Below are 26,672 nucleotides of genomic sequence, written 5' to 3' on the forward strand. Positions count from 1 at the left end.
ATTTTACTCCTTGTCCTTTAACCATCCATTGAAAATGATTAACGCTTATTTGTAAAGCGCCAGCATTTTCCACAGCGCGGTAAAATGGAGTTACATACCAATACAAATAAGAACACACCCGCACAAAAATGTACAAACAGGCCATGAGGGCCCTGCTCATGGGAGCTCACACTCTAGTGGGACCGAGGAACAATGTTAAAACAAAGGGCAAAATGGCTGCTCATCGTGGGATGGAGTATACCTCAGGGTGGAGTATAGTGCAGCCGCACGGCTGATTCCATTAAGGTTTGAGGGTGGGGATGTTAGAAAGTGTTACAGCGTGGAGGTTGGTCCAGCCACTGAAAAGCATGGAACAAAGGTCTAAAACTACGGACAATGAACCGACATGAGTGCCTCAAAATGAAAGAGGTTCGGAAGAAAGGAAGTCATAAATGAAGGAAGGATGTACAGAAGGAAGGAAGGAAAGCTTTTAAGACCACATTAGTCTTTTTTTTTTATCTCAGGTGAACTTGTAGCAGCAAAGGAAAAGGATGCAGCCATAAATATCCAAGAAATTACACTAAAGAAGAGATCACACCACCAGAAGGTTTCAAGTTAGCCATGTTGTGAATCATGAACACGTGTACACAACAGTACTACCCGATTTAAAAAAGCATGATTACAAAAATAACACTATAAAAAACATCAAAAACGATTAAAATGAATAGGTTGATTTGTGCACGTTAGTTTATTGTTACCATTTGTTTAATAACACCCTACACTATACAAGCTAGAATAAAATTACATTTACAATAAAATAATTGACGCGTATATTTACATGATTTCTGATGCTAATTATGATACAGAAATGCTGAAGCGTACGGAGATTATCTACTGATTGCATGGGCCCTCGCTTCTTTTAGGACAGCACAAACCTGGCTTTTTCCTCAGTGCTGTTACCTAACTCATCGGACGCAGAAGAAATGAAAAGAGACAGAAGATTTGAGCTGGTAAAGAAGCCATAAACTTCACATGCATGCACAGCCTGGACTTAAGTGCAAAAAATAGAGATTGTAGCGAGAGGAACCAAAAGGCAGTGAAAGGTAAGGCTAAGGCTGCGCTTATAGTGCCCAGCGACAGCGACGCGACGTTGTGCCAAAGCAAATACATAGAATCCGTCGCATGCGCTTATAGTAAGCGCGACGGCGACACAAAAAAATTGGAAGCCATTGCAATTTGATTTTGGGAGAGACAGTCGCCACATGTGACTGTCTCTACACCAATCACAGAGCGCCTACTGCACTCTGCCTGCCCCCTTCGTGACGTCACTGGCCTTGTCACCAGCGACATCGCTCCAAACTAAAGTGCAACTTCCGCCAGTGGCGACGGGTGACGTCATCGGTCGTGTCGCCGGCACTATAAACGTGGCCTAAGAGATGATGTCTCCCAGTGTATAGAGAAAGGCTCAAAAACAGCAGGATAAATAGAGAGTGGTGTCTAAAGACTGCGTCAATAGCCCAATTAATATATCCCACTATGTGGTATCTTTAGTCTATGACATGGGATTTTTTGGGGGGGAAGAGATTCAAACCCAAAAAGTCTTTACGTCAGAGGCCCAATATATATATATTTAAAAAAACATTCGGGAAGCTTTAAAAGATTAGTTGATTGGTAGCTCATTTTATTTTCAGTTGATTCTAAAGAATATTTGGAGCTTGGGGGTGGGGGGAAGAAAGATGCAGCTGAAATCAGCTAGTGACATCGGAAAGGGCATACAGACCACATAATTATTATTCTTATTATTCCAGAAGCACCAAAACCCCCGGGCAGTGGAATATGTAAAAGAGGGAACATAGCGATTGCATAGATCTGTGGTAGTATCTTACAATGTAATGAGAGTTCATGTTAGGTCGCTCGTCATGAATATGTTGGGATTGAAAAATATTCCAATATGTATTTTCATAGAATGGCACAATGACTGATTTAATCATGTTTTTTTTTAAAAAAAAACAGATCTTATTACAGTTCAAATATTTCATTTTTTGAATTACGTCCACAAAATAACGAGCTGTAATATGTATTTGGTATGTTCCATGTAACAATAGAGCCACAAGATTAGGAGTTCTGAATCTTTCCACTAGAGACGATGCAAACGAATCACAACCCAGTTTGCAAATTCGCACAATTTGCCCAATTCTCCCTCCCACCCTCCCCCCAATTGAAATCCGGTGAAAATTGCGCCAATTTTTTCCCCCCTCCATTTAATTAAAAACCCTTATGATTCGCGGCCGTTCGCGTGGCGAAATTAGTTTTTATTTTAACTCAAAAAAACATTTGCAGCAAACGGCAAGTTTCCCTATGGACGCAGAGCGTTCTCACGGTACTGCTTTATACATTAATCCCTATTCCAAATGAATAGAGAAAAAAGAAGATACCTTTGGCCAAAACCAAAACCTTAAGGCCACAGATCACTACAAATGCACCCCGACCCACCCCCCAGATGCAGCATATTGGTCCATATTTTCTATCAGACACCTAACAGCCCATTCAAGTTAATTTCCCTAAGGCAACTTATGGCCCATTCAATTCAATAGGTCACCATTGTTAAGCCAACTAGCCATCTCTGCATAGGGTCATGGGTCTATAAACTCTTTCACGGCTTATAGCGCTTTCAGCTGCAAAACTCTCCGTTGTAACCGCCACTCTGAGTATCTGTGTCAGCAGCACGTGGTTGTTAAAAGTGACATGTGTAAATCTAGATCCATATTTCAAATCATAGCTGTGCCGTTAAAGCTAACAAGTGACATCAAAACGGTGATATATTGAAATGCAGACGTTTTTATAGGACTGCCTCTCAAACATATTGACTCAAGTTCCAGTGCTACCTGAGAAAGGAACTTTATGTAAGCACTGTGAACCGCAGACCAGTGATTCGAAGGTAAAATTTGCAGGCTGCCTGCCAGATACTAAAAATACTGGGCACATTACGAGCATAAGCCCTTTGATTGTTTAATCGAATCCTCAAGGGGCAGCTAATGTCAGCATAGCTCTAATATTTGAGGTTATATGTAAGCAGATTTCTTAGCCTGCTCCATGAACAACACAATATTAACATGCTTGTCTGCTCAAGATAAATGATTCCTTTGTTCCCGCGCCGACAATGTTCCCCCATCTCATACTTGCAGTTCAGACATTCTCTCTGATCTGCAAATCTTCACCTGAAAAAGAGAGTGCTGCCCTCACAAGTTAGGCCACGCTTGTAGTGCCGGCGACGTCGCCAGAAAACAAATGCATTGCCGCTGCGTGCGCTTATAGTGTGCGCGACGGCGACAATGCGACAGAGAGACGTTGCAGTCGCGAAAACTGGTAGGCGGCAATATTTGATTTTTCAAGGGAAGTCGCCTCATGTGACAGCCCTTGAACCAATCAAATGTCGGGAAACCCGCGGCATCGCCGCCGGGCGAAATATAACTTTAGCCTGTGGCGACGGCGACGGGACTATAGGCGCGGCCTTATGCTTCAAATGTGAGATTATCATTACAAAACAATGCAATTTCTAATGTTTCTGTACCCACTATTACATTATTATCATGTATAATGTTACTCAAATAAAATTATATACATGTAATAACCGCACACAATGTACCAAAAATAATGTGTGTATGTGTATTATATATACATCTGCACACACACTATATATCACATATATACACAATACAGGTATACACACATATACACACGCACAAACAGACACACACGGTACATAAAAAAATAAATTTGCAGTGCTGTATCGTTCTTGTTGCAATTTAGCATCAATTTTTGATGCTCTGGATTTATTTCAAACGTACTGATCTCAATGACTGATCTTTTTCTTCAGACATGAACATGTGTGTTTACCATACAGATGTAGCAAGACTTACTGTTTTGGACACTGCGGAAAGCCGCTGGAACGTAACCGCGACTGCCCTGCTGCTAGAGGATTATCGCTGCAGCACTACCTCCGGAGCCGGCGGCTTGAAGCTTTTTCAGCCGAGGCTCCGGAGTCAGTGAATCCTGCTACATCTGTAGATTAAAAATAAATAAATACTAACAACCTTTACAGTCCGGAGCCAACGGAACTCGCGTCATGTAATCGCTCCAAGAGAGATCACGTGATGCAAGCAGGCGTCCAATCCCGGAAACGTGCCAAGGGCCATGTAGCCTGTACGTTAATAGGGCACTCTAAAACCCTTCTAGAAAAAGAAATAGATCATCAAATATAATTAAAGGGCAACGTTCTCTACACAGATAATATTTACACTGATGGGATTATGTTGTATATAAAAACACGGTGGTCCATATTTATACAGCAGTTTTCAGCCGTGAGATGCATTACAGCCCATTGACTTGAATGGGCGGTGTAGTGTCTTCAAGCTCTGGGGGTGCCTGAAGACAGGAGACTGCTTCATAATACAGCCCTGTATACATTCATGGTAAGATGAATGGAAAAATATATGATTTATCTAAAGAATATTTTGTTTGCGCACCTGCCCTCTCTGAAAATATATTTAAAAAAAAGGGTAAATAGATCCTCTGATTGACATTTATGTCAATGTGAATGCCACAGTGTAAATATATATATACACAGTGGTCGACAAATCACCAAAAAATCTACTCGCCACACCAAAAAATCTACTCGCCACACCAAAAAATCTACTCGCCACCTAATACCAAACGTGTGCTGCTTTGGCCAATAGGAGCTTGCCACGATGTTAAATCCACTCGCCCGGGGCGAGCAAATGTATAGGTTTGTCGAACACTGTATATATATATATACATATATATATATATATATATATATATATATATATATATATATATATATATATATACACATACACACACACACATACATTGTAATGCTTTTACGTGCCTGATGAATATAGTGATTAATAACATCAATAAAACCGCTGATGACATTTTGTTCTATTCACCAAAAGACACATGGGTCCAGATTGACTAAAACGTTTTAAATCGTAACGCCCTTACAGCTAATTCACATTACATTTTGCTTAGGAATAGTAACATTTAATACATCTCAGGCATAATAACTTATTACACAATTTTCAGTTTGCAAAAGTAATGCCATAGATAGCCTTCAAGCAAGGAGTAAGGCAGGGTTAAAACTAGTCATTTTAGCATTTAAATAAAACGGAGGAAAAACTTTGATGAGTTCCTCTCATTATCCTGAGGGACAATAACTCCCTTCCTGCTGATGAAGAATGTATTTTATGTTCCCACTGTAATTTTCAACTCACACCACAACACCTGCACCATTCTACAAGGTTAAAAGATCAACTGGTTTATAGTGTAACAATTATAGCTCTGGGAGACTTGGCAGGAAAGAGAAAAACATGTTAATTCTGAATATCTATTGAATAGTCTATTGAGGCAAAAAGTGCGTAAGAAAATTCTGTTAATGGTGCAATTCCCATCCCAATTAAACTTTGAGCTAAAACTCATCAACAAGAGACAAGTAAAACCATACATTGGTTAAAACATTGTTTTTTAAAGCCCCCTCAATCTTAGGACAAACAATTTTATTTTTAAGTTTTGATTCCATGTCAGAGAGACTTTGGCTGCTATTACATCTCCCAGAATTCCTTGCTTGCCTCACTCTCACTGTTCATTGGTTCCTCTTAACCCAAAGTGATGTCAATGACATCTTCAGATTGAAATGAAAGCTGCACCACCAATTCTACCTGCCCAGTTATTCCTTCCCAGACAGCAGGGATTGTCACAGGGACTTTCCGCTAATTAGAAAAGTTTAAGTTTAGGATGGATGTAGATGTAAATCTAGAGCGATGGCCTTTCAGGGAGTAAGACAAACAAATGGCCAGCTTAATGGCGGTGGCTGCACCGGGCCCGATGCTTACCGGGGCCCCTCGCTCTCCCCAGGGACCTCACCTGTGGAGGCAACCCAGGTGGCGATAACGGAAGCTGTGCCCAACTTCTGGTGGAGGCCAACTTCCATCTCAGGAACCCCTGGGTGGGCTCCCTCAAGCGCCACCACAACAGCCACACAGGTCGGGCAACGGGGAAGGGAAGAGGCCAGACACACACACACTGTACCGGGCCCCGCAATTTGTCAAACAGGTCCTGGATTGCATCTTTAGTTTAACATATAAGCACAAGAAAGTTACGGCAGAATCTCTGCAAAAATGAGCATGCTGCAACACTGAGCAGTACAGAGTATTGCCAAAATTTCCATTATAATTTGAAGTTGCAATAGGTGTAACTTTTCTGCTGTATCCCGTAAAATTATTCTCTCATTCCCAGGCCTGCCAACTCTCATGGATTTCCGGAGTCTTCTTAATGTAGTCTCCCTGATAAAAATAACTTTGCCATCAAAGTGCCATTTTGTTCCAAAAAAAACAAATATCCAGGATTTTGGGACATGGAGATTGACTTCTACTCATCCTAATGCAAATCAATGAAAGTTTTAGAAATGCCCCTCCTTTTCATTCAAGATCTTTGAAGCTTTCAAATGTGGGCCACCACATCTAGACAATTTTTACAAATATTATTATTCTCAGTTGAAAGAAGCAACCCCATGGGGGTTGGAAATAGGGGTGCTACAGTCCCTTGGATTTATACATTTTTACATTATGGTAATGTAGTGTGTGTTTGTGTATATATAGTGACCAGACATCCCGGTTTAGTCAAGACAGTCCCGGTATTTAGCCGTTTGTCCCGGGTCCCGACTTTTCTGGCCACTGTCTTGGTTTTTCTCTGCCTGACCGCGAATCCGTGATCGGTGCTAGCCGGCTGTTCGTGCGCAATTGCAGCATGCGCAGTCGGCGTGTGTGTGTATATATATGCATGCAGACACGCGCACGCACGCACACAAGGTGATTTATTGGTCCATGATGCAGACATGGACCAATAAATCACCCTTTTTTTCAGTTGCAGTGCTGTGCTGGAATATTGGATTACTTTGGTGATTTGTTCCTGTTTATACCTCTCCCCTTTACCATGCACTGCGAACGCCATCTTTTTGGCATATTACCCTGTGTGCACCCATTTTTGACAGAGAGACAGACACGCAATCTTCAGCCCTTGTCGATCCCATTGCTGGATAAGAGCACACACACCAACTTTTAAATGAGTGCCCTAGTCTCAGCTATAGTACCTATAACCCCGCTAATGAAAGCAGTATGTATTCTATAGTATTATTGTTAGGCTTTTCATGGTTAGGCTTTTATGTCTAAATATGCAAAGCTACTAAACACATCTTCGCTAAGAAAACAAATGTTGAAAATGTGTACACCAATGTGTACACCTAAGTTGGACAACACTTAGAAAAACACTTAGAAAAATTTCATTTCAAGGTACGATGATGGATTGGAGGTTTAGATTGAGCATATTTATACATTATAAACATGTTTCTTTTCAAGTGTGTTTCTTTGTATTACACCATCCCTGTACATAACACTTCACAGCAGGAGTAGACGCAGCAAACATATGAGACAATGGGAATAAGGGCTTTAGACCAGGGGAGCGCAAACTTTTGCAGCTGCGCCCCCCTGCCTTTCCTCCGTCGCCTCCCTTACCTTGATTTGGCGTCAAGTGACGCCGCGGGGTCATGTGACGTCACTAGCAGCGTCATTTGACGCCATGTCACATGGCACCAGCAACGTCATTTAACGCTGTATTGCCATGGACATGAGTGACGCCGGCCGATATAGTACACGGTAAGTATAGCGTTGCAGAGGCCTCACACGATCCCTGGCATTTAATTTAAATGCCTCGGGGAAGAGCGCGGGGCCTCTGCAACCGCCCACGCCCCCCCCCAGAAAGATCTCCCGTCCCCCACTTTGCGCATCGCTGCTTTAAACAATAAAACAAACATGAGGAAAAGGAGTCCCTTCCTCGAAGAGTGTACTGTAAAACAGTATTTTGGAAGAAGTCTCTTAACCAGTAAATATGCTGCATTGTGTAGGATCTATTGAATTGCCAAAGTGCGTTAACTGCCATTGACTTGAGTGTCAGTTAACGCGCAATCACGATGTGATTCCGGCTATCACATTTTAATAATCTCTCCCTAAGGTTCCACCTAAAAAAAAAAAAAAAAAATGTGACACGTGGCCTTTTTAAAAGATTGTCCACTTTTTGCATGTTTTTTTTTATTTTTTTTAACACATCTGATGCACATTTTTTGTCAAACAAATTGACATAATCTCATATTTTTGTCCATGACGACAGTGGTGGTTATAGACATGATTTGATGTACAGTATTACCTTTTCCCTACATCCTCTTACTGACACTCTGGAAAGTGCAAGGTGTCTCCTTGGGTGCAAAGTAACGTAATATATTCAAACAGCATTAAAAAAAACAAAAACAACAAAAAAAACTTTAATTTTCAATTGCATTGCACATACAGTTTGCGGCAAAACAAACCCAAATCATCACCCCTCCACCACCGTGCTTGACAGTTGGTATGAGGTGTTTGTGCTGACATACTGTGTTTGGGTTTTCACCAAACGTGGCACTGTGCATTATAGCCAAACACTTTGATCTCGTCTGTCCAAAGGACATTGTTCCAGAAGTCTTGTGGTTTGTTCAGATGCAACTTTACAAACCTAAGCCGTGCTGCCATGTTCTTTTTTAGATAGAAGAGGCGTTCTCCTGGCAACCCTTCCAAACAAACCATACTTGTTCAGTCTTTTTCTAATTGTACTGTCATGAACTTTTAACATGCTAACCGAGGCTTTATTACACAGACCATGACACTCTGGTTCATCTAAAAGTATGTCGTTGGTCCCTTTAATGCTGATGAGTTAAGTACGATCTCATAGCACCTATAAACTATAGCAGTGCTTTGCCAATCATGCAAATCGTTATACATCAGCTGCTTATTCAAATGAACAGTAACCACCAAATAGTACATACTAACGCAAACCAGATCTACAATGGCAGTGAACAATGTGATTATGTACAGGATTTTTTTCTCCATTCGCTTATCAACATCGACCAGCTGTACAGCCGGCTTTCAGGTAATTGTTACAAAATGGACAATGTCCTTGGGGTGATTTCATGTCAGAATATACCCACATGTTTACTTCAGTAATAGAACACTGAGCAAGAAACTCACAATGCTCTGTTCCGAGACATCAAAGGGAAGTCTTGAACTGCTCTGGTTTGATAATCACCCTGTATTGAGAGCAGATTTTCCAGAACAAGAGAAAATGATTCTCATGCAAACCTGAAACGGAAAATGTCAACTAGCGAGAAGACATAATAACTGGGGCCTCTGGTAACTAACCACTGATAAAGCGGACGTTCCGTTTAGGTGTATTTGTGCCAAACCCTAATAACGTTAATTGTTCGTAAACCTGTTCCAAGCCAAAGAGGCTGAAACATAGGAACACCTGTCTGCTTAACTGTATGCTGAACTATATAAGTGCCGTCCCTCCACGTTACAATCCGTTGATACATGCCATGCCAACGGAATGTAACGTGACGTAACAGCATCACGTGACACCAGTTGCCATGACAATGAGACACAACGTCTCAATGCCACGTGGTGCCGCGTTGCTATGCCAACGTGACGGCACGTGACGCATAGGTGCCAGTTTGTCGTGGCAACTTGACGCTGTGTGCCATCACATCACAGCCATATTGATGGGAGTTGCTGGGGGAGATGTCCAGAGGATGGACTTCAGTAGAAGGTGGCAACCCTGAATGACACAAGTAGGTTTAATAGGTTACAACTTGATAACTTGCCTTTAAAATAAATTCTGTGTTTGTATTGCTCAATCCCGAGGACCCCTCCTGGGCCTTGTGCTCTCACTCTTCTCATACTGCTCTCAGTATCCCCGAATCGGGTACTGAATGCCACCTCCTGCTCTTCTCGGTTAGAGTTAGCTAGAGACCCTCCAGTTGGACAGATCCTGCTATACTTTGGGGTTATATTTTGGGGGCTCCCATCTGAGCCAGGAGCGTAGGGATTGGACATTTCTTTGGACACTAGTGCGCACAGTGACTCCTCCAGGGACCCACGTTCCAACACTCACACACATATTCGTCCTATGACATCAGTGCCATCAGGCAAAAGTGGGTTTGACTTAGTTTATACAAACTCACTCGGTTAACCCTTTAACTTTCTCGTAGTCCCAAGGGGTTTTAACACATATATGACCCATTGCTACCATTTGAAAACAATGGTACAATTCCGAAGTAGGGTAGGAGGAGTTAAAGTATTTTTTTTTAATTTTAAAAGGCTGACATTTGTCCATGCAAAGAATATTTTACAACAAGATTTTTCCAAACTAGAAAACTCCACAATGATGCATTTCACTAGACTGAAGGTTGAAAAAAGGGGAATATTTAGTACAATTTTTTTTTTAAAGTTCTGCAATTGTATATAACCAATGCTGCAGCGCACAGGCCAGTTATGTTACTACTGGAGAATAACAGATAGGCAAATCACTTTTATGTGTGTATACGCATAGATTAATGAGACCAACTAAACCATTTCATCTGCTGTTGCAAACAGGTCTGCAAATTGCACTACATACTGTAATTAAATCCATTGCTGTTCTGTTACTGAATCACCATACCGGCTATTCATGTGCAGATGATCACTCCAAGGTTTTTTTTTCTCACATTTAAACCGCCTTGGCAGGTGAACATTGACATAAGTGAACAATTACTGAAGAGGTCAAGAGGTGTTTCGAGATAAACGAGAGGGTCACTTCATCAGAAGTTGGATACAAAATTGCAACATGAATGTTCTGACATAGCGCATATATACGTTGTTCTGCCATCTGCCCTGCCCTTTAGGGCAGGGGAGCGCAATCTTTATCCCTTGCGCCCCCCCTCCCTCCTCCTTAACGTGGTTCCCGGCGTCTGGGTATCCAGACGTCATGTTGCCATAATAATGCGACGTCACATGACGCCACGTTGCCATGGCGACGCATCTCCAGATGGCGGCTGAACCACGCACAGAAAATGCAGTTAACAGAGGCCTTCGCCGCTTCTCGGCACTTAATTTAAGTGCCTTCGGGAAGCGCACGGGGCCTCAAAACCCCGCGACCCCTGCAGTTGATTTGCGCCCCCCAGTTTGCGCATTATGTTAAACAAAGAGAACACGTAGCACAATATTGTAACATTCAGGCTTCTGATGCTTTATTCTGTCCCATGCTTTATTATGTCCCAGCAGGGGACTGCAACACTTTAATTTAAATACATTTGAGGTACTCAGGCGTCTGCCTGTTCGCTCAGTCCCAAGCAGTGGGACTGTAACACTTACATAGAATTACGTCAAAAAATAAACACAGCTCCATCTGAGTGAGGCAGCAAACCAAACTGCCATAAGTACCTGTTCGGCTAAGGCCCCGCTGCCTCAGACCACGCGCCCGCACTGCAGACAGGCGGCACGTGGAAAGGCACTTGACCGCTATCTGCGGTCTGTAGGGAGCAGGAGCTGCAGTGGGGGGCGTGGCCAAAACGGGTCGGGTGGGCGCAGCAATGACGTCGGGGGGCAGGGCCATCACTGTGTGCCAGGGGGTTCCCTCCCCCGCCTCCCCGCTCCCCGAAGCCTCCCTGAGGAGACAGTCTGTGGGAGGGAGAAGGGGGGCTCCCTTGGTGCTGCAGCTGCTTTCCCCGCTCCCCGAAGCCCCCTCTCCTCATTGCCAGGGGTTCCCTCCCCTCGTGCATCTGCTATGAGGAGAGAGTCTGTGGGAGGGAGCAGGGGGGCGGGGCCATCACACTGTGCCGGAGTGTGTCTCGGCTCACACAGAGGAGAGAGTCTGTGGGAGGGAGCAGGGGGGCTCCCTTTGTGCTGCAGCTGCTTTCCCCGCTCGCCTCATTGTCAGGGGTTCCCTCCCCCTCGTGCATCTGCAGACACAGAGGAGAGAATCTGTGGGAGGGAGCAGGGGGGCTCCCTTGGTGCTGGTGCTGCAGCTGCTTTCCCCTCCTCCCGAAGCCCTCCTCTCCACCTCTCCGAAGCCCTCCCCTCCACCTCTCCGAAGCCCTCCCCTCCACCTCTCCGAAGCCCTCCCCTCCACCTCTCCGAAGCCCTCCCCTCCACCTCTCCGAAGCCCTCCCCTCCACCTCTCCGAAGCCCTCCCCTCCACCTCACCGAAGCCCTCCTCTCCTCATTGGCTCACTGCCACACCACATGACGCGTTGCTGCTCGGGATTACAATTCTCTTGAAACCCCTGGCGGCTGACACGTCACAGCGTGTAGTGAGCCGTGCAGGGAGGAGGGACTGGGAAATGCTCGGGAGGACACCATCACATGGTAGCACGCACGCGGCCGCACGCGCCGCCGGACGCAGCAGGACCAAAGCCTTCCTCAATTAGGAGGGCAGGTGAGGGGAAATAGTTAAACTGAACTCTGGTCTGGATTTCCCATCCACCAGACTCAGCAATTGTGAAGCTGTGGGACGGATCACATTTACACTGTGGCTGCACTTTCTTTTTTTTCACAAACCTTTTTATTAGGTTAATTTTCAGCATACAGGCGATCACATTCAATATCTATGTGTGAAAAGGTATGTGAACCCTTAGAATCAGTACCCCTTTAACAGCAATAACTTCAACTAAGCATTTTCTGTAACTGCTGGTCAGTCTCTCGCACTGGTTTTGAGGAATTTTGGCCCATTCTTCCTTACAGAACCGCTTTTTGAGGGCTACAGAACTGGGACATTTGAGGGCTTCCTTGCATGGACAGCTCACTTAAGATCATGCCACAACATTTCAACTGGGTTTTGGTCCAGACTTTGACTAGGCTATTCTAAACACGGCATTCCTTCTTCTGCAGCAATTCTTTTGTAGATCTTCTTGTATGTTGAGAATCATTGTCTTGCTGTATGACTAACTTTCGCTTCAGCTTACAGACGGATGGCATGACATTCTCCTCTACAATGTTCTGATACAATGCAAAATTCATGGTTGTGTCAATGATGGCAAGCCATCCAGTTCCTGAGGCAGCAAAGCAGCACAAAACCATCACACTCCCACCACCATGCTTGAAAGTTGGAATTAGGTTTTTGTTTTCTTACACAGTTCTGTTTTTTTGCCAAACCTACCATCTCTCGTTGAGACAAAAAAGTTCTACCTTTGACTCGTCTGTCCAGAGACCATTGTTCCACACGTCTTATGGATCATCTATGAGCTCTTTGGTGAACTTCAGATGGCAGCAATGTTCTTTTTAGAGAGCAGTGGTTTGCTCCTGGCTATCCTTCCATGAAAACCATTCTTGTTCAGTCTTTTTATGATAGTTGAGACATGAACTCTCACATTAGCCAAGGTGAGAGTGGTCTGCAGATTGTTGGATGTTAATATGGGGTTCTGTGTGACTTCCTGGATGGTTTGCCAGTGTGTTCTTGGAGAGATTTTGGTTGGACGACCGCTCCTGGGTAGAGTGCTGTGGTCTTGAACTGTCTCCATTTTCTGACAGTGTATTGTAACCCATTTGTTACCCATTCTAGACCGATAACTGCTTTTGTGAGGTCCTCAGAGAGTTTCGTTAGATCATCGCATGACGGGTTTCCACACCTCTGTATGGTGAAGACCAAACTCACAAAGTTTCGGTTGTTTATATAGGGTGGGACCTTACAAATGCACACCTGAAGAGCTATCAAATTATTTAAAAACCTGATTCTAATTATCCCCTTTAATTTAGGTGATTAAACCAGGGTTTCACTTACTTTTTTACATACCCTTACTCTCATTATTTGTGCAATTCATACAGTATTTTGTTTAAAATAACTGGAATTTGTTCATATAAGCCCTATTCGATATTTAAGAAAAGTGGTATTGATTCAAGAAGGATGTTCTGGAAGTAGCGTTGCATAGTGAAACCGTTGTAAAGTGAGCCCCATGTTAATCAGTGGCGGTGAGCGTTGGATAACGCATTCAGGCGCCGGATACCGCATTCCAGCGTTGAAAAACAGCTTTTAGGGTTGCATTGTAAAGCGTTGGATATGCCATTCGTTGTAAAGTGAAACGTTCAATAACGAGGACTACCTGTATATCAACTAACTAAGGCAATGGCACTTCATCATGTAACATCTATATTATTCCAAATGTCCCATTTGTGATACTGTATGTTTAGTAGCTTTCCAAATTTAGACCCAAAAGCCCAACTGTAAAAAAATAAAATTCCACAGAATACACCAACCTATTATTTTGGTTAGGGGCCTGTTAGGACCTTGGGCCATATTTACAAACAACAGTTACTCATGTCCCCTCACATGTTGGAAGACACCATACAGCCTCATACAAGTGGAATGGACCATAAAAGGCCCAGATTTACTCTAGAAGACCTTGCAGGTCGTCCACTTGAATGGACTGAAAGGGGCCAGATTTACAAAGCCATGCTGGAAAGTGTCTTATGGAGGAACACTGCTTAGTAAATATGATCCCTTATGCCTTATTGCAGAAACAAAAATACTAAAGTTATTTAAAAGATGATGAAGAGTCCGACTAGGTAGGCAGGCTACGGAAAGCACAGAAGAAGAAGCGAAAAACCGGGAACCAGACCAGAGTGCCAGCAAAGAAAGGTAGGTTTATTGCTTATACAGGAATCCTCCTCAACATTGAAGTTTGGTACAGAAAATCCTTTTGCGCACCAGGCGCTTCTTCTGCTGTGCTTTCTGTAGCCTGCCTAGTCGGACTCTTCATCTGTTTCATTCATCTGGAGATGCACGCACACTGATGGACTCGGCGTTGTTGATCTACATGCCGGAGCAGAGAGTACATCATTCCAATCTACAAGTGACTTTTCTCTTCTCTATATGCCAGTGATTCCCAACCTTTTTTGTTTGGAGGAACCCTTTAAGTATTTCGTAAAATTTCGGGGAACCCCTAATCTGGATGACACATGTTCGATAAGGGTAATTCACAAAAAAGTTGTGTAAAGCAGTAGGGGTAATAAATAATAATTAACTCGTACTTTTGAATAAACAATGCATCTCACATCACACCCCCTCCTGCATCTCACATCATACCCCCCCAATCAATCGATCTCTCTCCCCCCTCCTCTCTCTCTCTCCTCTCCCTCCTCCTCCTCTCTCTCTCTCTCCTCCTCCTCTATCCCCTCCCCCTCTATCCCTTCTCCTGTCCTCTCTCCTCTCGCCCTCCCCCTCCTCCTCCTCTCCTCCCCCCCTCTATCCCCTCTCCGGTCCTTCTCTCTCCTCCTCCCTCTATCCTCTTCTCCTCTCTGCCTCCTCCTCTATCCTCTTCTCCACTCTCTCCCTCCCTCTCCCTCCCCCTCTCTCTCTCACACTTTCCAGAAGAGACACCACAGATCCCCCTCCTCCTGTAGCTCACAGGCCAAGCTCTCTCCCATCCAATACCTCAGGCAGCAGGAGGCTGTCAGCAGGACTGTACGCGCTCTCCTAACCCATTGCTCTGCTATCTCCTTCCCCTCATGTGTTACCAGTGTTTGCAACCCTTATACTATTTGCAAAGTATGTTTCTTTATTAAGGGGCACTGTGTTACACTTCATTATACTCATATAGCACTTGGATTGTCACAGCAAAAAGAGCTTACAATCCAAGTGGTATGTAGGGAGAACTTACAGAGACAGAAGGCGGGCTGGTAAGTGCCTCTGCAAGGGGTCAAGGTAAATGCACATGGGAGGTTTTGCTGCTTTAAAGGAAGCTAGGGGGGAGTGAGGGGGAGCTACATGTGTGAGCATTTCCCAGCATCTGGTTTAGTTCAATGCTGGGTGGCAGGGTTGTGGGTTCTGATACTGTTGGGTCTTACACTGGTACCCCATTCATCACAGGGGCCTTCAGACTGATTGGCTTTAAGGATATATTTTAGGATGTGTGACTCATGCTAATGTCTATACAAAGTGTAATTAAATATCTCCCAGGGTACCTGAGGTATGTTCCTTTTTCAGCACAGGCACCTCTCCCTAACATATTTAGAGGGAGGTTTGAGGGGACATATATACAACTGGAGATACAAGTAAGTTAAGAAGTCATCCTCCTCCACCACCACCACCCAAAAGCCATATTTCAGATTCTGGAGGGAGTTAGCAGGTCATTTTGCTTGTAAAGCAAGTACAAATCAGGCGGTTTGTCAGTTTTTATAGATGCGGTTTGCAATAGAGAATACCGTTATTTCACACATTTCATATTGACACTTCTGAACATGCCAAAACATGCGATTTGGCAATGACAACTTCGGAGCTACTAGAATAGGCCCTATAATACTGTATGTTGTTTTTAACAATGCCTAAAACAGTATTTTTCCTCATTTATCCAAAATAGAACAAAAATCCTAAATCTTTCAGTTGACAATAAAAAGTTGTGTTACTCAAGGGCCCAGTAATGTATTGCAAAGCTATGATAACCCATCTGGGCGCAAAGGAAGTTGTCTAAAATGAAACACTTAGAAACATGTCGCTCTTTCCAATGAAACCTCAATTTCATTGAAATTACAGCACTTTCACATATGTCAGGTAACACAAGTGATTTGTGTCCTTGCTTTGATCTAGCTTTTTCGAGCTTCTAATTAGACACCGCTTTGTCAAATTCTGTAAGTTGCATAGAAACAAATCTACATCAAAGTTATCCGTCGTTAAACACTTTCCTGCAAAAAAAAAAAAAACCCTCTCTGATATTGTGATGTGCAAATTATATTCCGGAGATAGTTTTTCAGAAAAGCCAACACAGATTTACATAAAGCCATCTGCTGCGTAGTCATGAACAGTATAAGCTTATAAAATGAAATGCATTAAATCCTATTATAGGCTAAAGCAGTAAAATTCAGGGCATTATTGAAAACCCTGCTCTCTGATTGGATAATGCCCGGAATTTTAACCAATCAGTAATGCCCGGAATTTTAGCAGCTTGCAATGTGTAGTTTTCAATGTGTATATTTCCAGCCAATCAGCTTTCAGAACAGCTGAGACAGGGCAGGGGATTGGTCAGGAAGTATCAGCCACGGGTTGACTCCTCCCCCTCCCGAGCTAACTGAAATTTTCTGAGCAGATTCAGTTGAATTGGGGGGCAGAGAGTCTGCAAAGTTTAGTAAGTGCATTTTTTATTGTGACTGCAGTATGTGTGTCTGTGTGTGTCAGTAGCAGTGTTTATGGGTATAGCAGCAGCAGTGTGTGTTGTGTTGTGCTGCAGCAGAGTTTGTGTGTGTAGAGGTGCTGTGTTGTGTGTGTGTAGAGCTGCTGTGGTGTGTGTGTAAAGCTGCTGTGGTGTGTGTGTAAAGCTGCTGTGGTGTGTGTGTAGAGCTGCTGTGGTGTGTGTGTAGAGCTGCTGTGGTGTGTGTGTAGAGCTGCTGTGGTGTGTGTGTAGAGCTGCTGTGGTGTGTGTGTAGAGGCGCTGTGTTGTGTGTGTATAGGCGCTGTGTTGTGTGTGTAGAGGTGCTGTGTTGTGTGTGTGTGTGTGTGTGTGTGTGTGTGTATGTGTGTGTAGAGGTGCTGTGTTGTGTGTGTAGAGGTGCTGTGTTGTGTGTGTAGAGGTGCTGTGTTGTGTGTGTAGAGGTGCTGTGTTGTGTGTGTAGAGGTGCTGTGTTGTGTGTGTAGAAGTGCTGTGTTGTGTGTGTAGAGGTGCTGTGTTGTGTGTGTAGAGGTGCTGTGTTGTGTGTAGAGGTGCTGTGTTGTGTGTAGAGATGCTGTGTTGTGTTGTGTGTGAGGGGGCGGCAGTTTGTGGCTATAGATAGCTGCAGTGTAAGCTTATATATAGAGGTGGTTTCATGTATTTACCATTTATTTAATCTATATCTATAAGTCTCAAATAATGTTTGTGTGTGTATGTCTTCCCCCTGTGTGATTGGCCCTGTGTTCCCCGTGTCATTGGCCACGGCGCACCCACCCCCCCTCACCCCACCCCTCACATTGCAAGGACCATCTCACTTGCAGTTGGAACCTAAGGAGAACAACTTGGCGAACCCACACTCCTCACCCGCCGCTCCTCAGCGCAGGCCTCAGCTCTCCCCCACCACCAACCCCCCTCCCTCCGGTCACGCCGCGCAGGCCTCAGCTCTCAACCACCACCAAAACCCCTCCCTCCGGTCACGCCGCAGGCCTCGGCTCTCGCCCACCACCAACCCCCCTCCCTCTGGTCACCTCCCCCACCACCAACCCCCCTCCCTCCGGTCACCTCCCCCACCACCAACCCCCCTCCCTCCGGTCACCTCCAGCACCACCAACCCCCCTCCCTCCGGTCACCTCCCCCACCACCAACCCCCCTCCCTCCGGTCACCTCCCCCACCACTAACCCCCCTCCCTCCGGTCACGCCGCTCCTCGGCGCAGGCCTCGGCTCTCCTCCACCACCAACCCCCTTCCATCCGGTCACGCTGCTCCTCGGCGCAGGTCCCGGCTCTCCCCCACCAACCCCCCTCTTTCCGGTCACTCCACTCTCACCCGCCGCTCCTCGGCGCCGTCCTCACCTCTCCCCCACCAACCTCCCTCCCTCCGGTCACTCCACTCTCACCCGCCGCTCCTCGGCGCCGTCCTCACCTCTCCCCCACCAACCCCCCTCCCTCCGGTCACTCCACTCCTACCCGCCGCTCCTCGGCGCCGTCCTCACCTCTCCACCACCAACCCCCCTCCCTCCGGTCACCTCCCCCACCACCAACCCCCCTCCCTCCGGTCACCTCCCCCACCACTAACCCCCCTCCCTCCGGTCACGCCGCTCCTCGGCGCAGGCCTCGGCTCTCCCCCACCACCAACCCCCTTCCATCCGGTCACGCTGCTCCTCGGCGCAGGTCCCGGCTCTCCCCCACCAACCCCCCTCTTTCCGGTCACTCCACTCTCACCCGCCGCTCCTCGGCGCCGTCCTCACCTCTCCCCCACCAACCTCCCTCCCTCCGGTCACTCCACTCTCACCCGCCGCTCCTCGGCGCCGTCCTCACCTCTCCCCCACCAACCCCCCTCCCTCCGGTCACTCCACTCCTACCCGCCGCTCCTCGGCGCCGTCCTCACCTCTCCCCCACCAACCCCCCTCCCTCCAGTCACTCCACTAACAGACGCTGCAGCCACCACTCCAATTACAGGGGAGAGGGCTTTGTGGTCCTGTAACAGGGGAGGGAGCTTTGTATGTGTGTGTGGGCGGATGGGGGGGCTTTGTGTGTGTGTGTGGGGGGAGGGGGGGACACAGTGTGTGTATGGGGGGACAGACAGTGTGTGTGGGGGGGGAGGGGGGGACGGACAGTGTGTGTGTGGGGGGGGGAGACAGTGTGTGTGTGTGTGGGGGGGCATGTGTGTGTGGGGGGGCATGTGTGTGTGGGGGGGCATGTGTGTGTGGGGGGGGCAGTGTGTGTGTGGGGGGCAGTGTGTGTGTGGGGGGGGGCAGTGTGTGTGTGTGGGGGGGCATGTGTGTGTGGGGGGGCATGTGTGTGTGGGGGGGCATGTGTGTGTGGGGGGGGCAGTCTGTGTGTGGGGGGCAGAGAGTCTGCAAAGTTTAGTAAGTGCATTTTTTATTGTGACTGCAGTATGTGTGTCTGTGTGTGTCAGTAGCAGTGTTTATGGGTATAGCAGCAGCAGTGTGTGTTGTGTTGTGCTGCAGCAGAGTTTGTGTGTGTAGAGGTGCTGTGTTGTGTGTGTGTAGAGCTGCTGTGGTGTGTGTGTAAAGCTGCTGTGGTGTGTGTGTAAAGCTGCTGTGGTGTGTGTGTAGAGCTGCTGTGGTGTGTGTGTAGAGCTGCTGTGGTGTGTGTGTAGAGCTGCTGTGGTGTGTGTGTAGAGCTGCTGTGGTGTGTGTGTAGAGGCGCTGTGTTGTGTGTGTATAGGCGCTGTGTTGTGTGTGTAGAGGTGCTGTGTTGTGTGTGTGTGTGTGTGTGTGTGTGTGTGTATGTGTGTGTAGAGGTGCTGTGTTGTGTGTGTAGAGGTGCTGTGTTGTGTGTGTAGAGGTGCTGTGTTGTGTGTGTAGAGGTGCTGTGTTGTGTGTGTAGAGGTGCTGTGTTGTGTGTGTAGAGGTGCTGTGTTGTGTGTGTAGAAGTGCTGTGTTGTGTGTGTAGAGGTGCTGTGTTGTGTGTGTAGAGGTGCTGTGTTGTGTGTAGAGGTGCTGTGTTGTGTGTAGAGATGCTGTGTTGTGTTGTGTGTGAGGGGGCGGCAGTTTGTGGCTATAGATAGCTGCAGTGTAAGCTTATATATAGAGGTGGTTTCATGTATTTACCATTTATTTAATCTATATCTATAAGTCTCAAATAATGTTTGTGTGTGTATGTCTTCCCCCTGTGTGATTGGCCCTGTGTTCCCCGTGTCATTGGCCACGGCGCACCCACCCCCCCTCACCCCACCCCTCACATTGCAAGGACCATCTCACTTGCAGTTGGAACCTAAGGAGAACAACTTGGCGAACCCACACTCCTCACCCGCCGCTCCTCAGCGCAGGCCTCAGCTCTCAACCACCACCAAAACCCCTCCCTCCGGTCACGCCGCACCTCGGCGCAGGCCTCGGCTCTCGCCCACCACCAACCCCCCTCCCTCTGGTCACCTCCCCCACCACCAACCCCCCTCCCTCCGGTCACCTCCCCCACCACTAACCCCCCTCCCTCCGGTCACGCCGCTCCTCGGCGCAGGCCTCGGCTCTCCCCCACCACCAACCCCCTTCCATCCGGTCACGCTGCTCCTCGGCGCAGGTCCCGGCTCTCCCCCACCAACCCCCCTCTTTCCGGTCACTCCACTCTCACCCGCCGCTCCTCGGCGCCGTCCTCACCTCTCCCCCACCAACCTCCCTCCCTCCGGTCACTCCACTCTCACCCGCCGCTCCTCGGCGCCGTCCTCACCTCTCCCCCACCAACCCCCCTCCCTCCGGTCACTCCACTCCTACCCGCCGCTCCTCGGCGCCGTCCTCACCTCTCCACCACCAACCCCCCTCCCTCCGGTCACCTCCCCCACCACTAACCCCCCTCCCTCCGGTCACGCCGCTCCTCGGCGCAGGCCTCGGCTCTCCCCCACCACCAACCCCCTTCCATCCGGTCACGCTGCTCCTCGGCGCAGGTCCCGGCTCTCCCCCACCAACCCCCCTCTTTCCGGTCACTCCACTCTCACCCGCCGCTCCTCGGCGCCGTCCTCACCTCTCCCCCACCAACCTCCCTCCCTCCGGTCACTCCACTCTCACCCGCCGCTCCTCGGCGCCGTCCTCACCTCTCCCCCACCAACCCCCCTCCCTCCGGTCACTCCACTAACAGACGCTGCAGCCACCACTCCAATTACAGGGGAGAGGGCTTTGTGGTCCTGTAACAGGGGAGGGAGCTTTGTATGTGTGTGTGGGCGGATGGGGGGGCTTTGTGTGTGTGTGTGGGGGGAGGGGGGGACACAGTGTGTGTATGGGGGGACAGACAGTGTGTGTGGGGGGGGGAGGGGGGGACGGACAGTGTGTGTGTGGGGGGGGGAGACAGTGTGTGTGTGTGGGGGGGGCAGTGTGTGTGTGGGGGGGGGCAGTGTGTGTGTGTGGGGGGGCATGTGTGTGTGGGGGGGCATGTGTGTGTGGGGGGGCATGTGTGTGTGGGGGGGGCAGTGTGTGTGTGGGGGGCAGTGTGTGTGTGGGGGGGGCGTGTGTGTGTGTGGGGGGGCAGTGTGTGTGTGGGGGGGGCAGTGTGTGTGTGGGGGGTGGTGTGTGTGGGGGGGCAGTGTGTGTGGGGGGGCAGTGTGTGTGTGGGGGGGGACAGTGTGTAGGGGGGACAGTGTGTGGGGGGACACACAGTGTGTGTGTGTGGTGGGGGGGCAGTGTGTGTGTGTGGGGGGGTGACAGTGTGTGGGGGGGGGACAGTGTGTGTGGGGGACCCTGTGTGTGTGTGTGTGTGTAGAACACTGTATGGGGGGGGGGATGGAGCTGCGCATGGAGTGGGGGATACAAACAGAGGGGGGAGCGGAGAAACAGACAGGGGGAGTGGAGAGAGAGGGGGAGCTGGAAATTGTACTCCCGGGCAACGCCGGGTCTCTCAGCTAGTTTTAATTAAAAAAGTGTCTATTATTTATGAAAAAAGCCTACATTTAGCCTATAATAGTAATAGTAATAATCCCCTCAGAACAGGGCATTACTGGCCAATAATGCCCTGGCTGGGTTAAAGTCCCTTGGCTTCGCTTCGGGCCTTCATCTCTTCCAGCCAGGGCATTATTGGCCAGTAATGCCCTGTTCTTCAGGGATTATTACTTAATTAAGAAATAGGTTCCTACTAAAAGATAATACCTTTAGTAACAACTTATTTTTTAAGTTTGGAATATGTACGTTTTGAAACTAGTTATGGATTTCCTATTTCGCACAGTGGTATCTGCATGAATTTTTAAGAAACGTCTTAAACAAGTTTCATGAATTCGATGCAGATGTGTTCGGCTGGATTAGGACGGCCAGACCTGGTGTATTCACAGAGCATTAAGCCTGATAAATACTATTATTGTATGGGAATCATAATATTGCCCAAAGTATTCATTTTGCTTTATGCAGTTCTTCCCACATCAGAAGTCTAAACACAGAGATCAAAACAGGATTAAGGTCAAACCATAATAAAACGCTTTGCTAGTTCAAAATTACTGTTAGCCTCAAACTGATCTGACAGTAAAGGATTAACAAAGTTCAATAACAAGCCTCTCACACGTTGTAAGGATCGGATCTATCAAGATATGACGTCCAGGTGGCTTTTCTTACACAATACTTTTGAAAGATCTCTAAACTGGGTGTGTGCCATGTTACTGCTGATGAAATGACACCTTTTCAAAAGTAATTACATTCACAAATCCACTCACCTCTACGTGTTGGCAAGTCTGAATAAGCTTGGCTAGCAGAATTTCCATTTCCGTATTCCTTTTGATGAGGTTAGTAAGGTTGCTCTCCAAGCTCTGCTGCAAAAGACAAGAAAAGAAGGGGTTGTAGACATACTGCACAGTATTTGAACGAACTGATAATGCTGTACATACATTTTGCATTGAGGCCAAAAGACCATCAGATGTATCATCTTATGGTCAGTGGCGAAGTAAATTGGAGCAATGGTTTGCTAAATCCATACTGTCCAGTTAATGGCTGCGAATACACACTGAATACCATAAGGGCGAAGGAGAGGCTCAGTGAGTAAAGACACAGACTCTGTAAACGATGACACAGAGTTTGAAGCAGGGTTACTTTATCTCCCTGTGCCTCAGGCACCAACATCATAGATTGTAAACTCATCTGGCAGGGACAGTGTCTATAAAAATCCTATGTACTGCGTACCGCACATTGTGAAGCGTTTTGAGTCCCATTGGGGCAAAGTGCTATGTCAAATAAAGTTATTATTACAAAACATTTCAAATTACACACTTACACACTTATCAACATACATTGTGTTGGAGTGGCAAGTCAGAGTGAAGTTGTTTTACAGTGATGTGTTTAAAACTTAAGAAGTATCATGGAATATATACAATGTATAGTCTCTTTGCGATCATACCCAAGGAAAGAAATACAGCCGCAATTCCAAACGTGATTGGGGTTGAGTTCCAAGACCACAATGCGGGATGTCTACATTTCCCAATATGAGGGATAATTAGCATTTCTGAATATTTAGGGAGGAAATGTATATCAATATATGTTTTCCAACTTGAACTCATTGTCATCCTTGACAGCATAAATGGCCATTAGGGGATATATAACACACACACACTTATGTCAGCAAGGAACAATAGACCAGAATTTAACATTTAACAAAAAAAAATAAACAATAAGAGTTTAAAAGAAAGAAAAGAAAAATAGGGCTCTACAATATGACATTTGTTCTAGAACAGTGAAAGACTATTTCAGTATAGGTTAATCAGAAAGCCAATGCTGAGTAGTACATAGGGAATTTCGACATACTGCCACCTGCTTGTTTCAAGTAAAATAAACATAGGTATGCATGGAAATCTTACAACATTTTAACAAATCCTGTACTTTCAATCCACTGTGATAGTTGAAATGAAAAAACATATTGAATCAACCACTACACATATTTTATGCGTCAGAGAGAAAATCCTTGAGGGCAATTGGCACTGTTGTTATATTGCTCTTTTAAAATACTACTGACAGTGAACACAGAACTTTCCCAAGAATAATGTCTAAAATCACATAAGAAAATAATAAATATTCAAGTCATGCATACAATTTTGTATGTCCTTGTGACTAGAGATAGGAAAGAATTTGGATCCGCCTCATATGGTCCGGTTCCTTTGAGCCACGGATCAGTACCAAAAAGTATAATGGCAGATTAATAATCCACGGTCAGATTGTTAATAATTCGCACTCGGATGATGTCAAAGGGGAGAAAGAGTACGGATTTTTAACAATCCGTGCTGTCAGATTTCAAATTCAATATGGAATCCGAGTGCGGATTCTTCAAAATCAACCTGGATTATATAACATTAATCCGCTTAGATTTTCTAGTACCCAAGTTTTAGACGGATTTTGATACGGGAACTGGATGTGTTCTAAAAAAAAAAAAAAAACCCCTGGGGAATTCCGGGAACCGGATTTGGACTGGTTCGCCCATCTCTACTTGTGACATTGGGCAAGTCACCTTTTTTTCCTGTGGCACAGGCACCAAAATTAGATCGTAATCTATTTAGGACATGGACTCCTTGTACCTGCAAAACTCGCAGTACAAGCGTTGCATACTGAAAATAATTGTTCATTATCTGTAATGCGTTTCTTCTTATCCAATATCAAATGAAATATCTGAAGAACGATATCTTGGCAGTTCATATATTTATTGAAAGGCAAAATGACAAAAATTAATCTAGAGCAGTGTTTAACCTTTTTTTAGTTAACCCTATAATTATACTGTGAAATTCTGAGGAACCCCAACCCTCTCTAATAGCGTGCCTGAGATCAGATGCATTGTAAGGAACCCCAACCCTCTCTAATAGCGTGCCTGAGATCAGATGCATTGTAAGGAACCCCAACCCCCTCTAATAGCGCGTCTGAGATCAGATGCATTGCAACTTCTTTTGTATTTGGTACAATTTTCAAATGACCGGAAAATAGCATGGAACCCTTTAGAGTTGCCTGGGGAACCATAGGTCTGGGTGCAAATCTCATATTTTTATTTTGGCTTTTTATACATACGTTTTGTGTATCATTTTGTGTTCCATAAACAATTCACTTGTTCTAACTTTCCTACAAATCAGTGGTTTTCCTTAAATTATTTTTTTCTCACATTTTACAATCCTTGTACCAAATCAGCAGTTTACTCAAAATATAACAACATTAAATCTATAAACATTCTGAATAACATAAATCCCATTTAAACATACTTTGTCAAGAAAAACATTCCCACTATAATAGTAGTGCTGCATTTCGTAGAAAATAAAGTACCAAATTGGTAGGCATAATGCAGGTCGTGAAATAAATGGGTAAAACTATATCGTGCAGAGAATTTGTAACCTTATTGATCTCTTCGACATGTTCATCCCACAAAGGAAATCGATACCATGAAAGGTATTTACACCCGTTCAAGTCAATGGCATTTAACACAGGAACACGGCGCAATAACCTGCATCTCCTCCTGAGACTTGTGTAACCCCGTGTGAGTGTGAGCTCGCACACACTCACACTGCCCACAGGTTCCTCTCCAGTGTGACTATGATGGATATAAATGCAGTCAATAATAACAGCTGTTGAAGAGGAGGGACGATGAGGGAGTGGAGCCTTTAAGAAAAGGAAAGGCAGCCATGTTAGATTAGATCAGTGTGGACCTGAGAAGATCAGGTTAGTTCGATGTCTGAAGAGAGTGCACGTCTGTACGTGGTGACGGAAGGCCAGAAAGCTACGGTTCCAGAGTAGAAAAGAGATCACGCGCCGCTGGAGGAGACCCTCAATGACTATAAAGACACAGTGGCACCGAAACACCTTTTTGAAGAACAGGTCTGCAACAGGTTCAGTACAACACGAGCGCCCACGGTGGGTGGCTGCTACACCACTGACAATGACCCGCCTTTGCAGCGCTATTTGGGGATTGTGTTGTATATGTGTAGTGTGTAGTGATCCCTGCCAAGGATCACAAGTGTATAGTAAACTAGTGAATTACCCATACTGTATTTGTATTATTCCTGCCACCTGACTGGAGGCCACATGTGGTCCAGTAAGTAACAAGGGACACAGGCCTCAGCGATAGTCAGGGTTACCACCTTCTATTGAAGGTTAACCCGGAGGTACATTTTTTAAAATATTTATCTTCTTTCTATATTTATTTCTCTTACCAGCGTCTCCCGGCATCCTTCCCTGCAAATCCATGGCTGTGCGACGTTAAACCGCGGCATCAAGTTGCCATGACAATGGGACGCCTTATGGCGCTGAGGGGTCATGTGACGCCACGTTGTCATGGCAACATGCCGCCATGTAACACCTTGTCATGGCAACGGGTGTCACATGATGTCACGTCCCATTGTCATGGCAACACGGCCCCATTTGATGTCGCGCGGCCAAGTTTAACTGGATTTGCAGGGGGGAGATGCTGGAGGATTCCGCTGCACCTGGAGATTTAGCAGGTAAACCTGTACCCCGGAGATACGTGGCCGAACCCCGTTCGTCTAAGGGTCAAACCCGGAGTGGTGGCAACCCTTGTGATAGCTGTAAATCTGAGAGCTAAAAATAGAGAGGCAACACTTGAAAAACCTATAAAATGGAGTTAAAGAGGCAATCCTAGCCGGCAATTTTTTTTTTTAACATAAGATTGAAGCAGGGGGTCTCCAGGGCTGAACCCCGTTCATTTCAGTAGCTTCCCAAGAT

The 26,672-nt window shown here is 46.2% G+C and overlaps 1 protein-coding gene across 7 annotated transcripts in view; it reads right to left on the bottom strand.

Annotated features, from left to right (window-relative positions):
• Positions 1 to 26,672, bottom strand: part of MID1 (midline 1) — a 463,742-nt gene that overhangs the window by 62,717 nt on the left and 374,353 nt on the right. For 6 of the 7 annotated variants that reach the window (XM_075589406.1, XM_075589407.1, XM_075589410.1 and 3 more), the window contains one exon: positions 22,685 to 22,780. In XM_075589406.1, coding sequence (XP_075445521.1) covers positions 22,685 to 22,780 — 96 coding nt within the window. The remainder of the gene's footprint in view (positions 1 to 22,684; positions 22,781 to 26,672) is intronic. The other variant, XM_075589409.1, reaches the window with a different exon arrangement.

Source organism: Ascaphus truei, chromosome 3, assembly GCF_040206685.1.
Source record: "Ascaphus truei isolate aAscTru1 chromosome 3, aAscTru1.hap1, whole genome shotgun sequence".
NCBI lineage: Eukaryota > Metazoa > Chordata > Amphibia > Anura > Ascaphidae > Ascaphus > Ascaphus truei.